General features: G+C 38.0%; 2 protein-coding genes across 3 annotated transcripts in view; both read left to right on the forward strand.

Moving 5' to 3' along the window:
• The first annotated feature begins 263 nt into the window (after nucleotides 1-263).
• LOC107746692 (vascular endothelial zinc finger 1-like) lies at nucleotides 264-4,987 on the forward strand. Its single transcript, XM_016560986.1, has 4 exons — nucleotides 264-1,033; nucleotides 1,592-1,661; nucleotides 2,910-3,075; nucleotides 4,116-4,987. Exons 1-4 carry the CDS (start codon nucleotides 264-266, stop codon nucleotides 4,478-4,480), a joined length of 1,371 nt encoding a protein of 456 aa, XP_016416472.1. The 3' UTR covers nucleotides 4,481-4,987.
• A 3,822-nt stretch (nucleotides 4,988-8,809) lies between these two features.
• LOC107746650 (CUE domain-containing protein 1-like) overlaps nucleotides 8,810-20,257 on the forward strand; it is a 23,420-nt gene continuing 11,972 nt past the window's right edge. The window contains exons 1-2 of one of the 2 annotated variants that reach the window (XM_016560950.1): nucleotides 8,810-9,053; nucleotides 19,497-19,578. The gene's annotated coding sequence lies outside the window, so the exon portion shown is untranslated. The remainder of the gene's footprint in view (nucleotides 9,054-19,496; nucleotides 19,579-20,257) is intronic. The other variant, XM_016560949.1, reaches the window with a different exon arrangement.

Genomic DNA, 20,257 nt, shown 5'->3' on the forward strand with positions numbered 1-20,257 from the left:
TTTATAATAATTCATTTTCAAATTATTTCAAGTTTCTCAAACATTAATTAAAATAAATACAAATTATAATAATAAAATATAATTAAAATTAAAAATATATACTTATATATTTAATGCATATATCGGCCATCGACCACCCTGGTCTCTAAGATATCGGCATCGTCTGTCAAAAAACCAATATCGGTCGACCACTAGTGTTAAAATGCGCTTTATGACAGTTTTGGTTTTGTTTCAGGGCTAAAAGCTTCAAAGAATTGTTCAACATGCTAAGATGTCTTCTCTTTCTATCTCAGCAGGCCAATGAAGCCCTCCACCACCAGCACCAGAACAGCCTGCTGCCGCTGCTCAACTCTGAGCCGCAGGATCAAAAGCCTGTTCTTCCCATCCCACTCGACCAGAAACCCCCAGTCAGTGTGGCTGACCTCCTAAAAGACAACATGGGCGGTGGGACGGGCGGAGGGGGAGGAGGTGGTGGTCAGGTAGTAATAAAGAAGGAGCCCAAGTCAAAGACTCCCTTCATATGCGGCTACTGCAACAAGGCCTTTCGGGACAGTTACCACCTCCGGCGGCATGAGTCCTGTCACACGGGCATTAAGATGGTTTCACGGCCCAAGAAGACAACCACAGCGCCCACCATGGTGTCTCTCATTTCCACTGTGCCACGTGACAACAACGGCAACCCCTCCTATGTCTCCACAGTTGCGGGCATCTTCACCACCGCCACCACCTCCGCATCTGCATCTACGGCCGCGGGCGTGATGTCGGTTCTGCCTCAGCAGCAGCCGGTCATACCCAAGAAACCCCCCAAACCGGTGAAGAAGAACCACGGCTGCGAGATGTGTGGCAAGGCCTTCCGTGACGTCTATCACCTCAACCGCCACAAGCTCTCACACTCGGACGAGAAGCCCTTCGAGTGCCCCATATGTCACCAGCGTTTCAAGAGGAAGGACCGCATGACCTACCATGTGCGCTCGCACGACGGTGGCGTGCACAAGCCGTATATCTGCTCCGTTTGTGGGAAAGGCTTCTCTCGGTATGTTCAGCAATTCTAAACAATTGTACCTTTTTGTTTAATTTTTTTATAGAAGAAACCAATTTGTCTCACTTATTTATGTAGCGCTTAACTGTATTATTTACGATTGTGTTTGCTCAATAAATGCGTGCAAACTCTGTGCCACAATAGAAGTTCTTTTTTGTTGCAGTTTTAATAGAAAAATATTAACATGGTTTGCAGTTGTTGGAGTTATTATTAGGAATTTCACTGGTTTAGCTTTGGAAAGCTTCTTGTTGGACCAGTTTTCATAATGTAAAGACTGTTAATTTATTTGAGAAATGTAATGCATCAGGAACCTAGATGAGGTAAAATAAGCCACTTAAGTTTGTTTTCTTGATTTGTGCTTATGTGAAAGTGCAATAATAATGAAATGTCATTTTAGACATTTCTTTTTACCATAATCATGATTACTCGCGATTATCAGTTTAACCATTATTGTGCAGCCCTAATAATAGTGCCATCATGCAGTTCAGTTCAAGTTTTGCTCTCATCCATGGTCATTTTTTTTTTTATTGTTTGTGATTTCCTCTCCAACAGGCCTGATCATCTTAGCTGTCATGTCAAGCACGTACACTCCACAGAACGACCCTTTAAATGCCAAGTAACGGTAGGACTGCGCATGCCCCTCGCTCTCCTGCACACTCAAACAGTTTCATTGGTCTGTCGCACTCTGTCCACACACTGATTTGTCTTTCCGTCACTGCAGGCCTGCACGTCGGCAATTCGGTCGGTGCCTAAAAAGTATCGAACTCGATACCCAGCCCTAGTCGCACATTCCAGCTTCCTGCGTTTCTGATGCTGCCTCATAAGACGAAATCCATAATAATAAAAATAATCCAGTGCGACGGCAGCATGTCATGTCGTAAGACAATGTATTGCAAACTGTATTGCTGTTATTGTTGTTTTTAGCGTAGGCATAACGCAACGGCATTGCCATAGTAACCAATGTACATTCAGTAAAACGAAAGAGGGCTTATGGACACACAAATCGGATATGAACAGTTGCGATACACTGTGTGGACAGTCAGTTATTCAAATCAGATTCCATCCGGATATGCACAAAATTGGATTTAAGCTGACAGTCTGAACGAAGCTTTTGATATCAGCATCGACTGTCAAAAAAACAATATTGGTCGACCACTATCAAAAAATTTAAACGACAGTGTTAAATAGTAGTTGACCAATATATCGCCAAGGCCGATATATTGTCCGATATCTGGCATATTTCAAATATCGGCACCGGCCGATAAGGTTTTCTGTTTGGCCGATATGTTCGCGCACCATACTTTTATTTTGACGGTGCTGAGAACAGCACAGCGCTCACATTCTCCCTCTTCTTTGTTTGCTGTAGAACTGTTGAACAAATTAATTAAAAGGTATACAAAAAAGTATTATAACAATTGCTTAAATATTATTAGTAATAGAAAGGCAAACATTATAATACTTTTACGTTTACCGTCAGTGTACAGCAAATACGCATTTATATCATTTAAACAAATGTCTAATAAACGTTTAATTCCACAGACCTTGCGAACTTAGTCCAGTCTAGTTGTGAGATCTTGTGAAGTATGCATTTGTATCCTGTATAGGGATGTAACGATTAACCGCGAACCGGTTGAAAATCGATTTAAATATGTGACGATTCAAATCGGTTTTTTTTATTGTTTGTGATTTCCTCTCCAACAGGCCTGATCATCTTAGCTGTCATGTCAAGCACGTACACTCCACAGAACGACCCTTTAAATGCCAAGTAACGGTAGGACTGCGCATGCCCCTCGCTCTCCTGCACACTCAAACAGTTTCATTGGTCTGTCGCACTCTGTCCACACACTGATTTGTCTTTCCGTCACTGCAGGCCTGCACGTCCGCCTTCGCCACCAAAGACCGTCTACGTTCACACATGATACGGCATGAAGGCAAAGTCACCTGCAACATTTGCGGGAAGATGCTGAGTGCCGCCTACATCACCAGCCACCTGAAGACCCACGGCCAGGCCAGCTTCACCTCCCCCTGTAACAAAGGTATGTCAGTTCTCCAACAATTTTCAGATGTCCTCTAGAATGACTTTCACACTAAGAGAGGTGCCACTGGTTTCCCTGGATCCTGCCACATAAATGAGTGCTTTCTGATTGTTTGCCACCTGTGTGGTTTGATGTGGCCATTACAAAACGGAATTGTCCTTTTTGTTCACTTTTCATAATATTAGGTGCTAAAGGGTATTTTCCCCAACCTGGCCTTTTAAAGCCCACAAATGTCAGCTGTGTACTGTGAATATTGGATATTCAATTATGTAGAGGTTGGGTAAAAATTAGAGATATTCGGGCCTTAACTGTAAGGATTTTCTTCAGTTCTGATTTTTACTTTTCACTAGTCCCACCACATTATGTATTTTAATACTACTACAATTAATTTACTAAACAATATTTATATTTTTCATAAAATGTTACATTACAAATAAAAAAAAATTCTAATTTCTTTTAGGTTCTAATTTCTTTTAGGGACATATTTCTTTAACACTGTATATTTATAATTACTAGAAACATTTATATTTTTCATGAAATGTTAGATTTTTGCCAAACAATCCACAATTTACAGTGTTTACAGAAAATGTAAACACTTTTCTTTAGAAACATTGGTCTTTAACAATGTATTATATTTACTAGAAGTATTTATAAAAATACATCTTTACAAAAAAAAATTTTTTTTTAAGATTTTTTTCTTAACAACAAGCTAATTATGTAAAATGTAATGCAAAGCATTGGTTTGTAGGTTTTACTGATACTTTCAAGACCATCACAAGTAATTTTTGACAATCTAGCCAGTTTTAAATTTTTAGCCAAAAAATTATGTTGGTGACAAATTTTCAACAGCAATGTGGAATACATTGCAGTAAACCGAATGTAAAAATAGATGTATAAGATCGATAAATTTAAAATATTCAGTGACAAGACAGCTACTCGCCTGAAACTCTCACACTAACCATTGGCCATCTTTATTAATGAACCCTAGAAATCACCCCAGTGTTTTATTCACTCTTTCCTTTTTTACTTTTTCCGGTCAGACTCTAACAACGTGTGCAACTCTGCCTCAGTCACACCAGTCACTGCTTCAACCGCATCCAACACTACGGCCATGAACCGCGGCCTTGCCAGCATCCCCGTCACCATCGCCGCCCAGATGAACATCACCTCCAACACGGTCAACATCACCTCCCCCGTCAGCCTTCAGCATCCAGTCACCATCACTGGTCCTGTCAACATCGCCTCGGTCAACATCCCAGCTACGGCGGCCATGAACATCGGCCATCCCGTCGCCATAACCTCGCCCATGTCAATGAACATCACCGGTCCACTCAACATCGCCATGAGGCCAATGGAAAGCATGTCTTTCCTCTCGCAGGTCCTGCCTTCCACTCCGCCCTGGTAGAACCCAACATCCCACCCGCCTTCTCCTAGTAAACCTCATGTCTCCCGTTTTAGTCTTCCTCTCCAGATGTGAGGGAAAAAAAGAGCCTGGAGGAATGGCGAGTATAGGAAAATGGCAGTCCGCAGCGGCAAGGAATCATGCGATGTTAGCTGGCACTTTGCGTCTCTTTCGCTCCGCTGAGAGATTGTCTAGAGTTTAGTGACGGACAGAAAAAATAGTTATTGCATGGAGTGGAAGACTGACATGCTGTATGTTTGGTGATTTCACTTTTCTAGTGCCAGGAGATCCTTGCCAGTCGGCTGTTTGAAGCGGAGCGCTTCATTGTTAGTGTTAACGGTTTAAGGACTTTGGCAAATATTAACTGTGAGGATTTTATTTTTGTTACATTAGCTTGCTTATCAGTATTTCATAGTTTTATGCATATTAATGAGTCACGTACAACAAAAGGGACAGTGGCTTCCATTAATGGAAGATGAGAGGGTTTTTTTTTTTTTTTTTGGAGACAATACTCTATATTCTTCTGCTTAGTGGGGTTGAACATTAACAGTTACAATCTTGCACTGAACACATCTCTCTTCGGTGATTATTCTGATGGCAGTATTATTTTAGATCAAATATTTTGAGTGTTCGCATAGATGCCTGGTCACCAAGTGGCCGACTTCAACACTGAAAGGTCCATTATTATTCTTAAGAGCATTTAGTTTTGTAACCGTGACGTTTTTGCTCTTCCTTTCCAAAGGACGAGGGCTGTTTTTCCTCACACCGTGTCTACACCGGACGCGAGTGGCGCGGCGCGACGCGACAAAATACAATAGAACCTATTATGCTGTCTACACTGGATGCGGCGCGACAAATTCCCGACAGTAAACTGCTGCTGAGTTCTATTTATGACGTACTGACACAAATTTCAAATGATTTTCAACGGTCTCTTTGTCGCGTCCAGTACAGACAGACTTTAGCTGTTGCGGCGCGACACGACAAACGTCGCGTCCGGTGTAGATACGGTGTTAGGACCTTTTGCTCAGGAAATTTGCTGAGGGTGTCCCAACTTACTCTGCTCCTGTTATGGACAGAATCGCGCATAACGCTTTCTTCCAGACCTAATTTTCTACGCAATTAACACACTAAACATAGTTCCCTTTATTGGCGAAAACAGACGTACCTCAGAGGTCGAGGTGCCATATACTCTTCAGCCGTTGACGTGATCGTCCGTCACAGGAGCATAAAGTTAACCTCTGTTGCTTGTTCGTTTACCCCAGTCACAGTAAAAACCAAAATTGCCTTCAAATTTTCAGGGTTTGTCATATTGTTTGGAGTAACCCTGCTTAAAAATAACAGATAAAATCGGCTTGCGCAGATATCCCCAAACTAGTTATTCTCTTTGATTTTCCTTTCCCTGTTGGATATAATAAGCAATATGCCTTTTTTCAGTCCTCCTTTTGACCGAGCCGGACAGCTGTCGTACCCGTTTCATGTTATGATATGTGGAAACCGATGCAAGGTATGTAGTCACACGTGGCCCTCTAAACCAGGGTTGTGCGCACTTGTGTGATGTGAATGAGTCTCAAACAAAGAGTACAACCAGCTGAATGTGATCATACTTTAAATGATGATGTCATAGCTACCACCGCCTCAGCGTAAATCGCCGGAAGAAGGTTTAGTTTGTGTTAACTCGCACCCCCAGTGTTTCCCAACCAGCGTTGACCTGGTAGCAAAGCATTTGTGGTCTTAAGTTAGTATTACATGGACTTACATGTAGGGATGTGAAAGCAAAAATCGTTTAATGGCCTGTTATACGTTTTCGTTTTGTTTGTTTTTAAATGTTGCCTTCGGTAGAGGCGGATTATTACGACTGAGAACTGGAATTTGAGGAATGTGACTGAAAAAAACACTACAACAAAAGAAAAAACAAACGAAAGGGTTTTTAATTGTGCTTGTGATTTAAATGTTTGTCCTTCCACAATGGCGTCACTTCCGTGCCTGAACTGCATGTCTGAAAATGCCACCGTGAAACACATCAGTCTTCTCTCTGATAAGACGAGCAGTGCTCAGCGATGGAAACTGCCTGGGCGGCCAACTGCAGTTTAACTGTTTACCAAATGTGTGTGGAGATTTAGAATCTATTTTGCATATGAAATATCAAGTTGCCATGTTTGAGGAATTTGTTATTTTTTTTTATATCCTATAAAGTATTGCTCATGAAGTTACTCCTTATGCATCATTATCTTTTAAAGAACATTAATGGGGCAAAAACAAGAAAAGACTTGGTGTTCGGTTTTGGATTGGAGAGTTTAAAATGAGTCCAGTCCGTTCATGTCCTTTTGATTAAATTGGCAAACCCATGTGAAGGCCAATGAATGTATATCTTTGTACAAAAACATTTAGCTCAGAGAATGTGGTAGTTACGATAGACACATGCAAGGAAAAACACAAGTAAAATAACCTTTTATAAGACTTTTTGTATTAGAACATTAACATTGGTAATTTTGTATATATATGAAGACTAGGCTTTTTTTGGTTAGCAGAAAGGTAAAAACATTCCTACATTTTTTGTTTTTAATGTATGTCAAGAATAATTATGTAAACACATTGCGCAATGTTTTATGTGCCTTTTATTTGGGTTGTCTAAATAAAAGAAAACTGTCATGTATGATTCGCCTCATTCTCTCAATGCTTTGCAGGGAATTTTGCTTTTGTCAAATGATAGATTTAAAATAAATGCTGCTTTTTTTAGACTTTCTATTCATCAAATAACTGTTTCCAGCATTGATCGTAGTAAGAAATGTTTCTTGAGTAACAAAAAAGCACATTAGTTTGATTTCTCACGGATCATGTGACTCTGAAGACTGGACTTCTTTCCAGTCTTAAAAGTTCATGAAAATGAATACATAAGGGCATGCATTAGGCATCTGACCGTATAAGCAATGATTGATGCATATAAGACCTTTCATGTGTCTTGTTTATCTTGAGTGAATGTCATACAGATTTAAATCTATCCATCAACTCGTTGAGTATTTGTGGATGTTACTATACACAATGACAAAATATAATTCTCATATCGTGTCTGCTAATGCCATGAGCAATAATGATGATGATGGTGGTGGTGTATAAACTGGGTTTTCACTTGCAGTTAATGTAAGTCCAGGTTCCATTTTACAAAATGCTGATCAAAATTTTGATAAACTTGCAGTGTTTTTAGAATTATTCTTAGATTATTATTCTTGATAGATAGCAATTTTAAACAGTTTTACTAAAGGTAAATTATACTAAGATCATGTTGGGAAATTCAGGATAAGGGCAAGTTATAATCTACAATTAAATGCTCTATATCCTTGTCTTTTTTTTAAAGAATTATAATGCAGATAATCGCTTATTTGTAAATACAGTATAACATATATAACATTTTAAGTATACTTATTGTTTGGAAATTATATGCTTTTGAAGAAGTACAATAAAAACGCGTAAAAATATTTATTAGTCTTGATGTAATAGTTTTATTTTTTTAATAAATTGGCATTTACAAAATATTTTCATTTTCAAACAGATATGTAGGCAATACATACACAATTTTTGTAAATAATATACTTTCATGAAATGTACAGGCAATTAATTTATAGATTTAAAGGGACCCAAAAATGACATTTCTGTCATCGTTCTCACCCTCATGTTGTTTCAGCCCTGTATGAATATTTTCTGTAAGATATTTTAAAGACTGCTGGTAGCCATTGGCTTCCATAGTATAAAAAAATACACAAGTCACTGAGTACCAGCAACTGTGTTAAGAAGCAGAAGGATTAAGGTTTTGTACAACATGAGGGTGGGTAAATTATGACAGAATTTTAATTTTGGGATGAAATATCCCTTTAATTGAATTACACGTAAACTGTCACGCAGACTTATTCATTCTTATTTTATTCTTATATTTTTCTTCCTTAGAAATAAATAATTATATTCATGTTCATTTTCTCAAACATTTCCCAGCCACCTGGACGTCTTTCATTTGGACTCAGCTGGTGTAATTCCGCTCTCTGTCCACTAGGCGGCTGTGTGGCTCTTTGTTCCCTCACACACAGATTCTGGCTGTGACAGATTTTTTCCCATCTCTGATTCATCCCAATACACAACAACACACTGCTAGTTCCCTTTCTGCGGGATTTCAGGCGCTGCGGCGTGAACGCACCGATCGGGACCCAATCTGTGTCGATAGAGATGATGCATGCCGATGTGAATAGTCTTTTAAAACCCAAGAAAATGCGCAAATAGTGTCTCTTTAAAGATTAAAGAGGAAGACGGGACGGATTGGGAACGTGCGCTGTGGCGTTCTGCTTCTGTTCATTGATTCATCCCAATACACAACAACACACTGCTAGTTCCCTTTCTGCGGGATTTCAGGCGCTGTGGCGTGAACGCACCGATCGGGACCCAATCTGTGTCGATAGAGATGATGCATGCCGATGTGAATAGTCTTTTAAAACCCAAGAAAATGCGCAAATAGTGTCTCTTTAAAGATTAAAGAGGAAGACGGGACGGATTGGGAACGTGCGCTGTGGCGTTCTGCTTCTGTTCACCTAGAGTAAGTAGCTTTGTTTTTTTAAACTGGAACATTGAACTCCACGGATTGCACGATATGTTAGCTAGGTAGTTACTACACTGATAAAATCGCTATGTCGATGTTTTATGGTTGTTTTACACGTCTTTGTTTAGAGTGTAAAATCGCTATGTCGATGTTGTATGGTTGTTTTACACGTCTTTGTTTAGAGTATGGCTGTTTGGTTGCTGTTGTTAAGGGCTGTGCGTGCGGCCTCGTGTCTTATTTACACGTAAATTGTATGAGTTTAACGTATATATGTGAAGTGTAATTATGCTGTACTCGTGTTACAATGAAAACTGTGAAGTCCACATCTTGGATCTGAGAAGCGCTGTCCTTATGCCATTAATCTGGTTGGTTGTGTTTTAAAAGCTAGCTAAGATTAGCTGTCTACCCAGACAGAATTTTTGGGCATCATAGACGCGAGTGAATGGAATTTTTGGTCTTCATTGGCACGTTCTACATCGATAACCGATTCGTGAATGAATCGTTATTTTAAGTCGGATCTTTTCAGTGAATCGGTTGAACCTGTTCTCAAAACTGTTCTGAACAATTCCTTCAACGAATCGGTTCGAGCGGTTCTTGAGTCAACGACTCATCTCAGGGTCAATGCGAATCGGACAACATGCCAAGTCATTTGACCGAACACCATTGCGAACTTGTTCATTTCGTAATGACTTATATAAAAATGTCAAAACTCGTAAGAATCCCCTCTTTCGGAGATTGAAATGCATTCAGTTCTATTAAAACAAGCGAAATCTTTCAATAGAGATATGTAAATACAGTTGAGTAATGTTTCATGCAAAGGCACCTTATAATTAATTAAAACGGAACATGGACACACGCATTTACAATAAACTAACTTATTTATCATACGGAATAATAATTATTTATAATATGAAATAATAATGATTAATAATATACTGTACGATGCCACATGATAATGAACCGCTGAATCATTTTGTGAACCAGTTAATTGAAACGAGCTGTTCGAAAGAACCGATTCACGGAAATCAGACTGTCTGAGCACAATTTGCCCATTCAAATATAATTTTTTGGGCTTCATAGGCCTGTTTGAATATTTCTTCTCAGTGTGTAAACCAGACACATAGTGGCTCAGTGAGCGCAACAGTAGATTTTAATTGCAAATTTTTTACTCATTACACTTTTGACAGCTTCCTTACAACTTTACACTAAGGAACGAGTTTTAGCTCATTTAATAAAATCCCAGGATACTGCTCAGTTAAAAAACTTCAGAGATTAGATGTGCTTTCTTGGCTGAGGCTGACATGCTGTTCCAACCAGCAAAATATCCATTTTGTTTGAGGCCCTTAGTTTTTCCCCTTAGATTTCAGATCTGACAAACCAGAGGCCCATTCCAGTGCGTAATCACTGCACAGCTTCATGTAGCACAGCGTTCAAGAAGTTAAAGTAATATTTCTTGTTTTTTTATTGCTTTTTCACAGCTGGGATTTGATTTTTAATCCGCCAATGTAGCATATCTTTTCTTGTTATTTTCTGAAGTCTAGCTTGTGCATATGTACCTTGCAAGGAACCCTACCACATTTTAAGACACAAAACTGAGTTTCTGAGTTCAAAGTTGTAGTGTCAGGCTGCCATATTCTCGCAGTGCTATATATGATGAAGGAGGTGGTGAAGGTCAGTCTGTCGGACAGCTGGTGCCACTCCTCTCCCCTTAACAGAGCCTTGATTTGCATATGGCCATTGACCCTGTTTTTGCCCTTCTTGAAGATGCTGAATACTCATTGTATCCACTTACACACCTTCCATTTTGTATGGCATTATCCCGTTGAAAGCTTATAAGATGTCTCTTGATCCACCCCAGGACCTCAGGATGTAGATTTTCCCTTCCTTATTAGTGATGTCAACACTCAGGTTACTTATGTTAAATGGCGTGGTTGTATATTAATTACTCTTTTGTTAGCATGTAAATAGTTTGCACTGCAGTCAGTGATTTTGGTCAAATTTGTGAGAATAAAGTGCAGGCAGAGCAGCCAGTATTGCTTTGGGATGTTGCGTATATTCAGAAAGATTTTTTCCTAAATGTGTTTAGTCCCAAAAATAGCTCATCACTGTCCAATGTGTTTAAGCTTCTGTATTTTTAAAATATGTCCTTAGGACAACAAACTCAGAAGTGGCTTTCTTATTAAACAACTCTCATGAACAGATTAGTTTTGATAAACTGAACATACAAATATCAATAAATTAGCATTTTAATGCTTCAAGTAGGGCTGCACGATTAATCGAATGCGATTGTTATGCGCATTTTGTTAGTAAAGCCGGTTCTGTAATCAGCAGGAAACCATCATCACGTGCTTTCAGATGGAGCAGAATTTACTACACGTAGCTGTAGTTCACTGACAAGTTACGCAAAAAAAATCGCAGATGCATAGCTTCTCAGTGAACTACGGCTCTGTGAAGTAAATGCTGCTCCATCTGAAAGCATGTGAAAATACCACATTTAATAACATATTTTTACACCAAACTCACTTCATAACGTCAGTCGAGTGTTTGAAATAAATCCTTCTGTGAGATGATGTGGCTTCTTACACAGAATAAGGCACGCAACATATTTCATAGTATCTAAGCAGTGATAAAGGCATTGCATTATAAATATACTTCATTTTAATGAAAATTATAATAAGAACTCAGATAAACCGTATATTGCCGTAGTCGTGTGTTTATTAGTCACGTTGAATTAATGAAAGCAGTTGAATCTTCTGTTTATTCAGCTGCAGCAATAGGCATTTCCTGGGTTTCTTCTGCGAGGCGTATTTGGAGTTTCAGCGCGAGAGCGCCCTCTGGCCTATGGATGGAGATTTACTGCTGATCACAGAACCGTGCTTCACTGAAAGATACGCATGACAATCGCAGCTTCTGTCGAATCGCGATCTCGATTCCATTTCGATTTATCGTGCAGCCCTAGCTTCAAGGGTATTGGTCTGTAGTTATTAAAACTGAGGAAGGACATTTTAAATCTCTTTTCCACTTTTTTTTTTTTAGGCAGCATGTTTGTAATAAAAATATGCAGCAAATCAAAATTTAATCAGAACCAGTTGAACATATTTTAAAGGGATAGTTCACCCAAAAATGAAAATTCTGTCATTAATTACTCACCCTCATGTTGTTCCAAACATGTTCACGTAAGACCTTCGTTCATCTTCGGAACACAAATTAAGATATTTTTGATAGAATCCGAGAGCTCTCAGACCCTCCATAGACAGCAACACAACTGCAATGTTCCCAGGTCCAGAAACGTAGCAAGGACATCGGTAAAATAGGCTAATCCATGTGACATCAGGGGTTCAACCGTCATTTTACGAAGCTACGAGAATACTTTTTGTGTGCAAAGAAAACAAAAATAATGACTTTATTAAACAATTCTTCTCCTCCTTATCCCGTCTGCAGCAGTGCACCGCCGTTGTGGAAAGAGTGTTTTAATTACAGAGTACTTTTAATTTACTAACAACTTATGCGTTAAATTTGGTGTTTCTTGGTGGGGGGGTTTTATGTACACTGCTATTGAAAAGTTTAGGATTAGTTTTTAAACATTTTTAAAGAAGTCTCTTGTGCTCACCAGGGCTGCATTTATTTGATTAAAAGTACAATAAAAACACTGATATTATTACGATTTCAAATAACTGTTTTCTTATCATTTTTATTCTTGTGATGGCAATGCTGAATTTTCAGCAGCCATTACTTCAGTCTTCAGTGTCACATGATCCTTCAGAAATCATTCTAATATGCTGATTTGGTGCTCAAGAAACATTTCTTATTATGATCAGTGTTGAAAACAGTTGTGCTGCTTAATATTTTTGTGTAAACCATAATACATGTATTTCAGAAGTTCAAAAGAACAGAACATTTATTTGAAATAGAAATCTATTAGAAAATAGAAACATTAGGAAAGTCTTTACTGTCACTTTTAATCAGTTTAATGCATCCTTGCTTTAAAATCAGACTTGTTTAGATGGACTAAACTTTTATAGACCTATTACATCACCGCATTAACAATACGTTTATGTATTTGAGTGGATAGTGGTAGTGTAGCTAAAAAGTGCTGCTGTACTTTTAGAGGCTGTTCCTAGCAAATGTTTTGTGTGTTGGGCTCCCAGGGGACAGTGGCGGACTTTTGTTCCTTCTGTGACAGATGGCCCAGAAAAGGTCTGTTAAGATCATCACTATCGTTATTGGGTTTATGGCGTCGAACCTCAACAGATGCACTGGGGGGGGCGACACTCTGAAGACCATCCAGCAGCGGGACAGTGGACATGCTGGGGGTGTCATAGTCAAGTCAGCCTTTTTCTTTCCACCTTCCTGTTTCAGAAACCCCAGTTCCATCATGTTGACTGTGGCTTTGGAACCAGGTCAGAGGAAAGGAGGAAGAGAGAGGAGGAGGGAGATTGTCAAGCCTTGCACTGTTTGGTTCAGTGCCTGCCTGACTGATTCCTGCTCATTCATCTGATGACAGTCACAAATGACATTGCTTTTCCACAGAAATACTGTGGATATTAACTCCACACACAAGCCTTTTATGGTTGTGCTTCCAGAATGAATGCAGAAACAGCCATGAATCAAACCCGAACTGTTTTGTGTCCCTATTCAAGTGATTTTGCCAATGAGTGGCTCTGTGGCATCCATCCAGTGAGTGATGCATTCAGATAGACGCACTTCCCATTACAGATAGCAGTGAGCTACTCCCTTTCAACCATGAATTATTCTACTTTGCAGACTTCACACTTCCTTCATTCAGAAACACATACGAGCAGAAGCAGCCAGACGTCACAGACGGCGTAATTGATTGTGCCTCTGTCTAAGGTCTGTTTTGCAATTAGTTTTGCTCTTGTCCGTCTGCCAAGGTGTTAAAGCTGACTGGCTCGCTTGAGAATGTGTGGAGGCTTTCCAGTTTCTCCCCCCGTGGGTCCGTTCTGTTCATCTGCTTGCAGAACAGCCATATTTTTGCTTCTGACTGCTCCATTTGCCTTTTTTGATTCGGAATATAATCACAAGACTTGATTAGGGTTGGGTACCGTTTAGGGTTATGACGGTGCGGAAATTTTCCCACCGGTTAATCGACGTGTGACAACACCGGTAATACCGGTATCACCGCGGGGGCGGGGCGTTCCCTCTTTTCCTAGCTTTCCTTCGCTTTTAAATGGCTTGTAAAAGTGGTGTGCGCATTTTACTTTAACTTTGAAATAGCGGCAATTCGGCGTAAAGCAATTGTTCGTTTTTAGTTCGTTTGAATTTTCACTTTTTTCCTCGCTTTCCGTCGCTTTTAAATAGCTTGAAAGCGCCGTGCTCATTTTACTTTCACTTTTGAATTAGCGGCAGTTAGGCGTCAATTGCTTGAATGCAAAAATTAAACCCTTTTATTTTTTGGCAAACAAACTGAGGTTTACTGTTGAAATTAATACATGGAAGAAAAACTGTGTGAATATTCCTTTAAAACATTTTTTAATAGGCTAATAATTGTATTATTTTTTTCTACAATTACGTGATTAATCTAGTTGTATTATTTATTTTTTATCATTTAATTGTTTTATTTAAACATGCAGGATTCATATTTAAACCGTTTTTTTGCATTTTAATATTCATAGACACTAGCGATTCGAATTAAGTGGCAGTGGCTACTTTTGATTTATTCGTCCAAAATTGACGAATTCAGATGCGTTCTCCGGTACCGAAATTTGGCACCAATTGATTTAACGTGAATCGGTACTCAGTAGTACAGATGCAATTCGGTCGGTACCCTTAAAAGTACAGAGTTTGGTACCCAACCCTAGACCTAATATTGTTATTGTCTATTTGTTAACTTCATTTTTGTCTGTCTATGCAGATTGATTTTGTACCCAACAGAGCAAGCGTTGTCTTTAATCTGTGTTTGACAGTTTGAAGCCAGGCGGCGTTGAAGGAACGAAACGGCCTGATATTTGAGCATCTAGATGTAGCATTCTTTTGATCATGGCACACACTGCTTGGAAAAGATCTGCTGTCAACAAACCCATGTTTTTTTTCCTTCCTCTCTTCAGTCTTGGTGAAAGAGCATTTCTCTCACTTCTATTTTTTTCCTGATTTGCTAGCCTGTTTGATATCTTTTTTAGTTTGTGCTGATTTCGCCAGATAGTTTCCCATCTGAAAAGTGTCTTGGTCTCTTTGGACGTCTTCTGCATTTTCTGAGTGGTTTTAAACTGTACTCTCCCACTTTTATATTGAAGCACTTTGACGTTATTAGAGCTTTGTTAAATATTGATCACAGCGCACACTTGAGGAATCATTACATCAAAGCTTGCATGCCAGTAATGCATTTTATTCTCCTTTGAAGTCCTTCAGCCTTACGGCGTTTGGCGGTCTGTCAGATTTACCGTTATTAATGCAAAGTGAAACCTATTTCGGAAAAAATAGCTTCTTGATAATGTCCTGGATAAGGCCTGTGAAAACACAACCTGCAGGCTTTAATTGGCCTTTATCGGCTGTCAAAACAAGTTAAGTGCAACCAGTTTAGTGCTCACAATCAGGAGGGCTGGAGTCACTGCGACAGGGCCATGGTGCACTAATGTGGGTCAACACCCAAAATGTCTCATTGTTTCCTTGACCTATCATTGCCTTAGAATGTGCCTGTTTTGTATGTGGGTAATTTCTACTTTGTAAGCAGGAATGCAATCGTTGGCAAATTTTACGTTTACAATGAATTACTCTGTACTCATTTAGCAGATGCTTATAACAAGACATTTTTGTATTGTTACATTTATTTATTTATTTTCTAAATTGTTTTTGCCATTTTTTTTTGATGATCACAGAATGATTAATTAGTTAGCCGTCTATATCCCTGCTTCTAAGTTTATTTATTTACTGACCCACACAGCATCTGCAGAAAGCTCCAGATTTGCACTGAATTGGAACGATCGTTATTCACAAATCTCTACAAATCCCCTGCCTCATGCTCTTTTATCTAACATTTTGGCTAATTTGTTGATTTTCAGCTACCAAAACCATTAGTAATTCATTTTTTATTCATTTTTATTTTGAAACTATGGCCATTTCTAAATATTTTTATTACAAATGGCAAATAAGGTTTTATAGAAACCATAGTTATATTTAATTACCATGGTATTAAGCTATGCATGATTATACTTCAACTCAACTCAAAATAAGTGCTGTGTTGTCGAATTAGCATTGAAATTATGCAAAGTAATATTAGTAAGTCCACTTATTTGTTAAATGCAATATATTTTTTCTGCTCTTAAATTTTTCTTTTTTTATCCTCTCATAAGGGCCTTTCACACCGCTTCAGTTCCAGAACTAAATGTACAGTACTAAAGTACTGGGACGATTTTGCGCGAACTATTTCCCAGTACCATTTAAAGGGTTGCATTCGCACCGAGAGTGTGTACTAAGAAGTGACTTAAGCCGGTCGACAGTGACGTCATTTGTGCGCGGCGTTCAATAACAGAAACAAATAAGAACAACATTAACAACAGGAGGATGGAGGACCTGCTCTGGAGTAGGAGCTAATTTGGTTCTCGAAAAAGGCAGTCCGGTACTAAAATCGCATCCAGTTCCGGCGGTGCGAAAACGCCAAAAAGTGGGTAGTTCCACAATTAGTTCTGTTACTATGAAAAGGTTCCCGCGGTGCGAAAGGCCCTATGTATTAGTCTGGGTGCCAGTACTATGTGTAAATCCATTCCACTGTGAATATTAAAAAATAAATAAATAAATAAATGTACACTTGAATACTTAAAAATACTCTTAAACTCAAGATGCCTCAACTACATCAAGCATGCTTTCTGAGCAAACACTGTTTGGTTTTTACAAGTACACTACATCAGTTTAATTCTTTCTTATCCCCATCAAGATCTGCCCACTTTAATCCATCTCTGTTTAAATGATAAGACTGAACAGAGCTGAATAATGCATGTGAAAGTGGACATCTCACATCCATGTATCCTCCGAGCAGGTGATGGTGTTCAGACTTTTCTAAATGGAGTTTTTAAAGCACTGCAGCATCTGGATGTCCACTGACCTGCAGCCAGCTTGCAGACAGGATATGATGCGTTTCTTTTCCCATAATTCACATCATGTGTTGGATCTGGAAACCTTCTGTGCACCATGTGAGTTATTGACTAACCTGGATGAGTTTGCTAAATCCTTGGTTCAAGAGTTCATGACTGCTGCAGTTGGCAGTTGTTTTCTTATTCTGTGCCACGGGCGTCTGTACTAGCTTTCTTGTCAGATCCAGTTCCATTAATCAGATTCTAACTAGGGCTGGGTTGTTATATTGAATTTTTGTCATGTATTCAATATTATATTGATGCAGAAACAATTAAGTAGGATTATGTATATTGTGTAGATTTTTTTGGGCCTGTTTTTAAGGCTTTTTTCTGTTCTCAGGGAACATGGTAGTGTTATGTTGAGATTTTAACAGCATAAATAACATCTTTGATTTAAACTTCAGTTTGAAAAATGGCAGTATATTTTTGAAGTTTAACTAATTTCCTTGAATTCAGTTTGAACTCTATTTCTTTAAATCAGAAACTGTTTTCATAATTAATTTGCATAATCGTTGACAATTTTAGAGCAATTTACATGCTTTAAATGTTTTAGTACTAAAAGATATCGCTGTGTTTTAATGTATTGTTATATTGGTTCAGATAAATTACATTTATTAAATATTATTCATATGTTCTATGATTTCTGTTGTTTGTTTGAACATAAAATTTACTTGACAGCCTGTTTGTTTAAAATGACGATTCCTATAAAAAAACAATATATAGTCTGTATAGCCTAACATTCAAAAGTTTGGGGTCAATGGATGTTTTTTTATAGCATGGTTGGAATAAATTGATCAGATCCAGTTCCATTAATCAGATTCTAACTAGGGCTGGGTTGTTATATTGAATTTTTGTCATGTATTCAATATTATATTGATGCAGAAACAATTAAGTAGGATTATGTATATTGTGTAGATTTTTTTGGGCCTGTTTTTAAGGCTTTTTTCTGTTCTCAGGGAACATGGTAGTGTTATGTTGAGATTTTAACAGCATAAATAACATCTTTGATTTAAACTTCAGTTTGAAAAATGGCAGTATATTTTTGAAGTTTAACTAATGTCCTTGAATTCAGTTTGAACTATTTCTTTAAATCAGAAACTGTTTTCATAATTAATTTGCATAATCGTTGACAATTTTAGAGCAATTTACATGCTTTAAATGTTTTAGTACTAAAAGATATCGCTGTGTTTTAATGTATTGTTATATTGGTTCAGATAAATTACATTTATTAAATATTATTCATATGTTCTATGATTTCTGTTGTTTGTTTGAACATAAAATTTACTTGACAGCCTGTTTGTTTAAAATGACGATTCCTATAAAAAAACAATATATAGTCTGTATAGCCTAACATTCAAAAGTTTGGGGTCAATGGATTTTTTTTTATAGCATGGTTGGAATAAATTGATCAAAAGTGACAGTAAATATATTTATAATAATAATAATATTGCAAAATATTGTTTTAGTACTAAAAGATATCGCTGTGTTTTAATGTATTGTTATATTGGTTCAGATAAATTAAATTAATTAAATATTATTCATATGTTCTATGATATGTTTGTTTGAACATAAAATTTACTTGACAGCCTGTTTGTTTAAAATGACGATTCCTATAAAAAAACAATATATAGTCTGTATAGCCTAACATTCAAAAGTTTGGGGTCAATGGATGTTTTTTTATAGCATGGTTGGAATAAATTGATCAGAAGTGACAGTAAATATATTTATAATAATAATAATATTGCAAAATATTCGTATTTTAAATAAATGCTGTTCTTTTCATCAAAAAAAAAAAATAGTAAAGCAACACTACTGTTTTCACTTACTTGGCCATCAAGTCGAAAGTTCATCAAAACCTTTAAAGCTGTAGTGTAATAGTACATTTCTGAAATTATTATTCTTTTTTTTTTTTTTTTTTTTTAGCACTGTTCCGTTCAGCTGTAAAGCATGAAGTAGATTGGATTGTGGTCAAAGTACTTTCCTAGATGTTTTTTGGTTTTTATATTACCTAGTAAGAATAAGCAGCCAAACTGCCCAAAGTCACACTACCTTGTTTGTAAAACATCCCACTAGTCATAATTCCTAGGCAGGTTACAGAACAGATGAAGCACATTTAACACAAATAGTTTACATCTGCTCTGAATTTTTTTGTCATTACATTGGCTGTGGAGACAGTGAGTTGGTTTTCTGGAGGAGTACAATCGAGATCTGGCATCCATTAGTAAATATAGAAGGTTCTCGGATACAGATCATAGTCATGTGAAAAATAGCTCTGTGGAATGTATGGCCTTGGCTTTGTGCAGTCCGTGCCAACTCTGAGCACACTGCAACTCATCTCTGCTGTGTTCTTCTTCAGTTCAAAGCTCTTTGATATGGAGTGTTAGTGATGGGTCAGACGGGTGCTTCACAACAGGAAGTGAGAGTCTCAAGCAGGAAGGGTGAGTGGAAAGTGGGATGTTCAGAATTTCAGCTGATGATAAGCTCATCTATATATTGACTACAGCTCTTTGTACCTTGTATGCCTCAAACTCCAAGGCCCGTATTCTTAAAGATTCTAAGAATCCTCCCAGAGAGCTCCTAATTTAGCTTAATAAATTCTAACTAGGAGTCTTAGCTTAAAAGTGATTCAGGACCAATCTGAGAGCAACTCTGAACGAGGAAAAGACAAAAACTTTTATCTTAGTGAGGAGGCGGGGCTGACCCCGTTGCTAGCTATGACACAGTCTTTTGAAGACTGTGATTGGTTGGTTGTCTAATAAGGAAATAAAAGAGTAGGGTCTATTATAAGTCTTCACTTTGAAATTACAGGCGTCATTTTTCCTGTTTTACCGCTCTCTCTCTCTCTCTCTCTCTCTCTCTCTGTCTCTCTCTCTCTCTCTCTCTCTCTCACACACACACACACACACACACACACACATTATATATGTATATATATTCTTTATTTTTGCGCGGTGTCGGAGATGTTAGCGTGTCTCTAATAACATGATCCCTGCACCATCTAATGTGTAGTGTCTTGTTAACTCACTGTCATGCATTGTGTGCAAAACATTTCTTCTCCCTCTTCATGTTTCATCCATTTTCTCCACTGCTAAAGAAACTCTTAAGCCTCTTAAAAGT

This window comes from Sinocyclocheilus rhinocerous, unplaced genomic scaffold (assembly GCF_001515625.1).
Source record: "Sinocyclocheilus rhinocerous isolate Xijiao unplaced genomic scaffold, SAMN03320098_v1.1 scaffold259, whole genome shotgun sequence".
Classification (NCBI taxonomy): Eukaryota; Metazoa; Chordata; class Actinopteri; order Cypriniformes; family Cyprinidae; genus Sinocyclocheilus; species Sinocyclocheilus rhinocerous.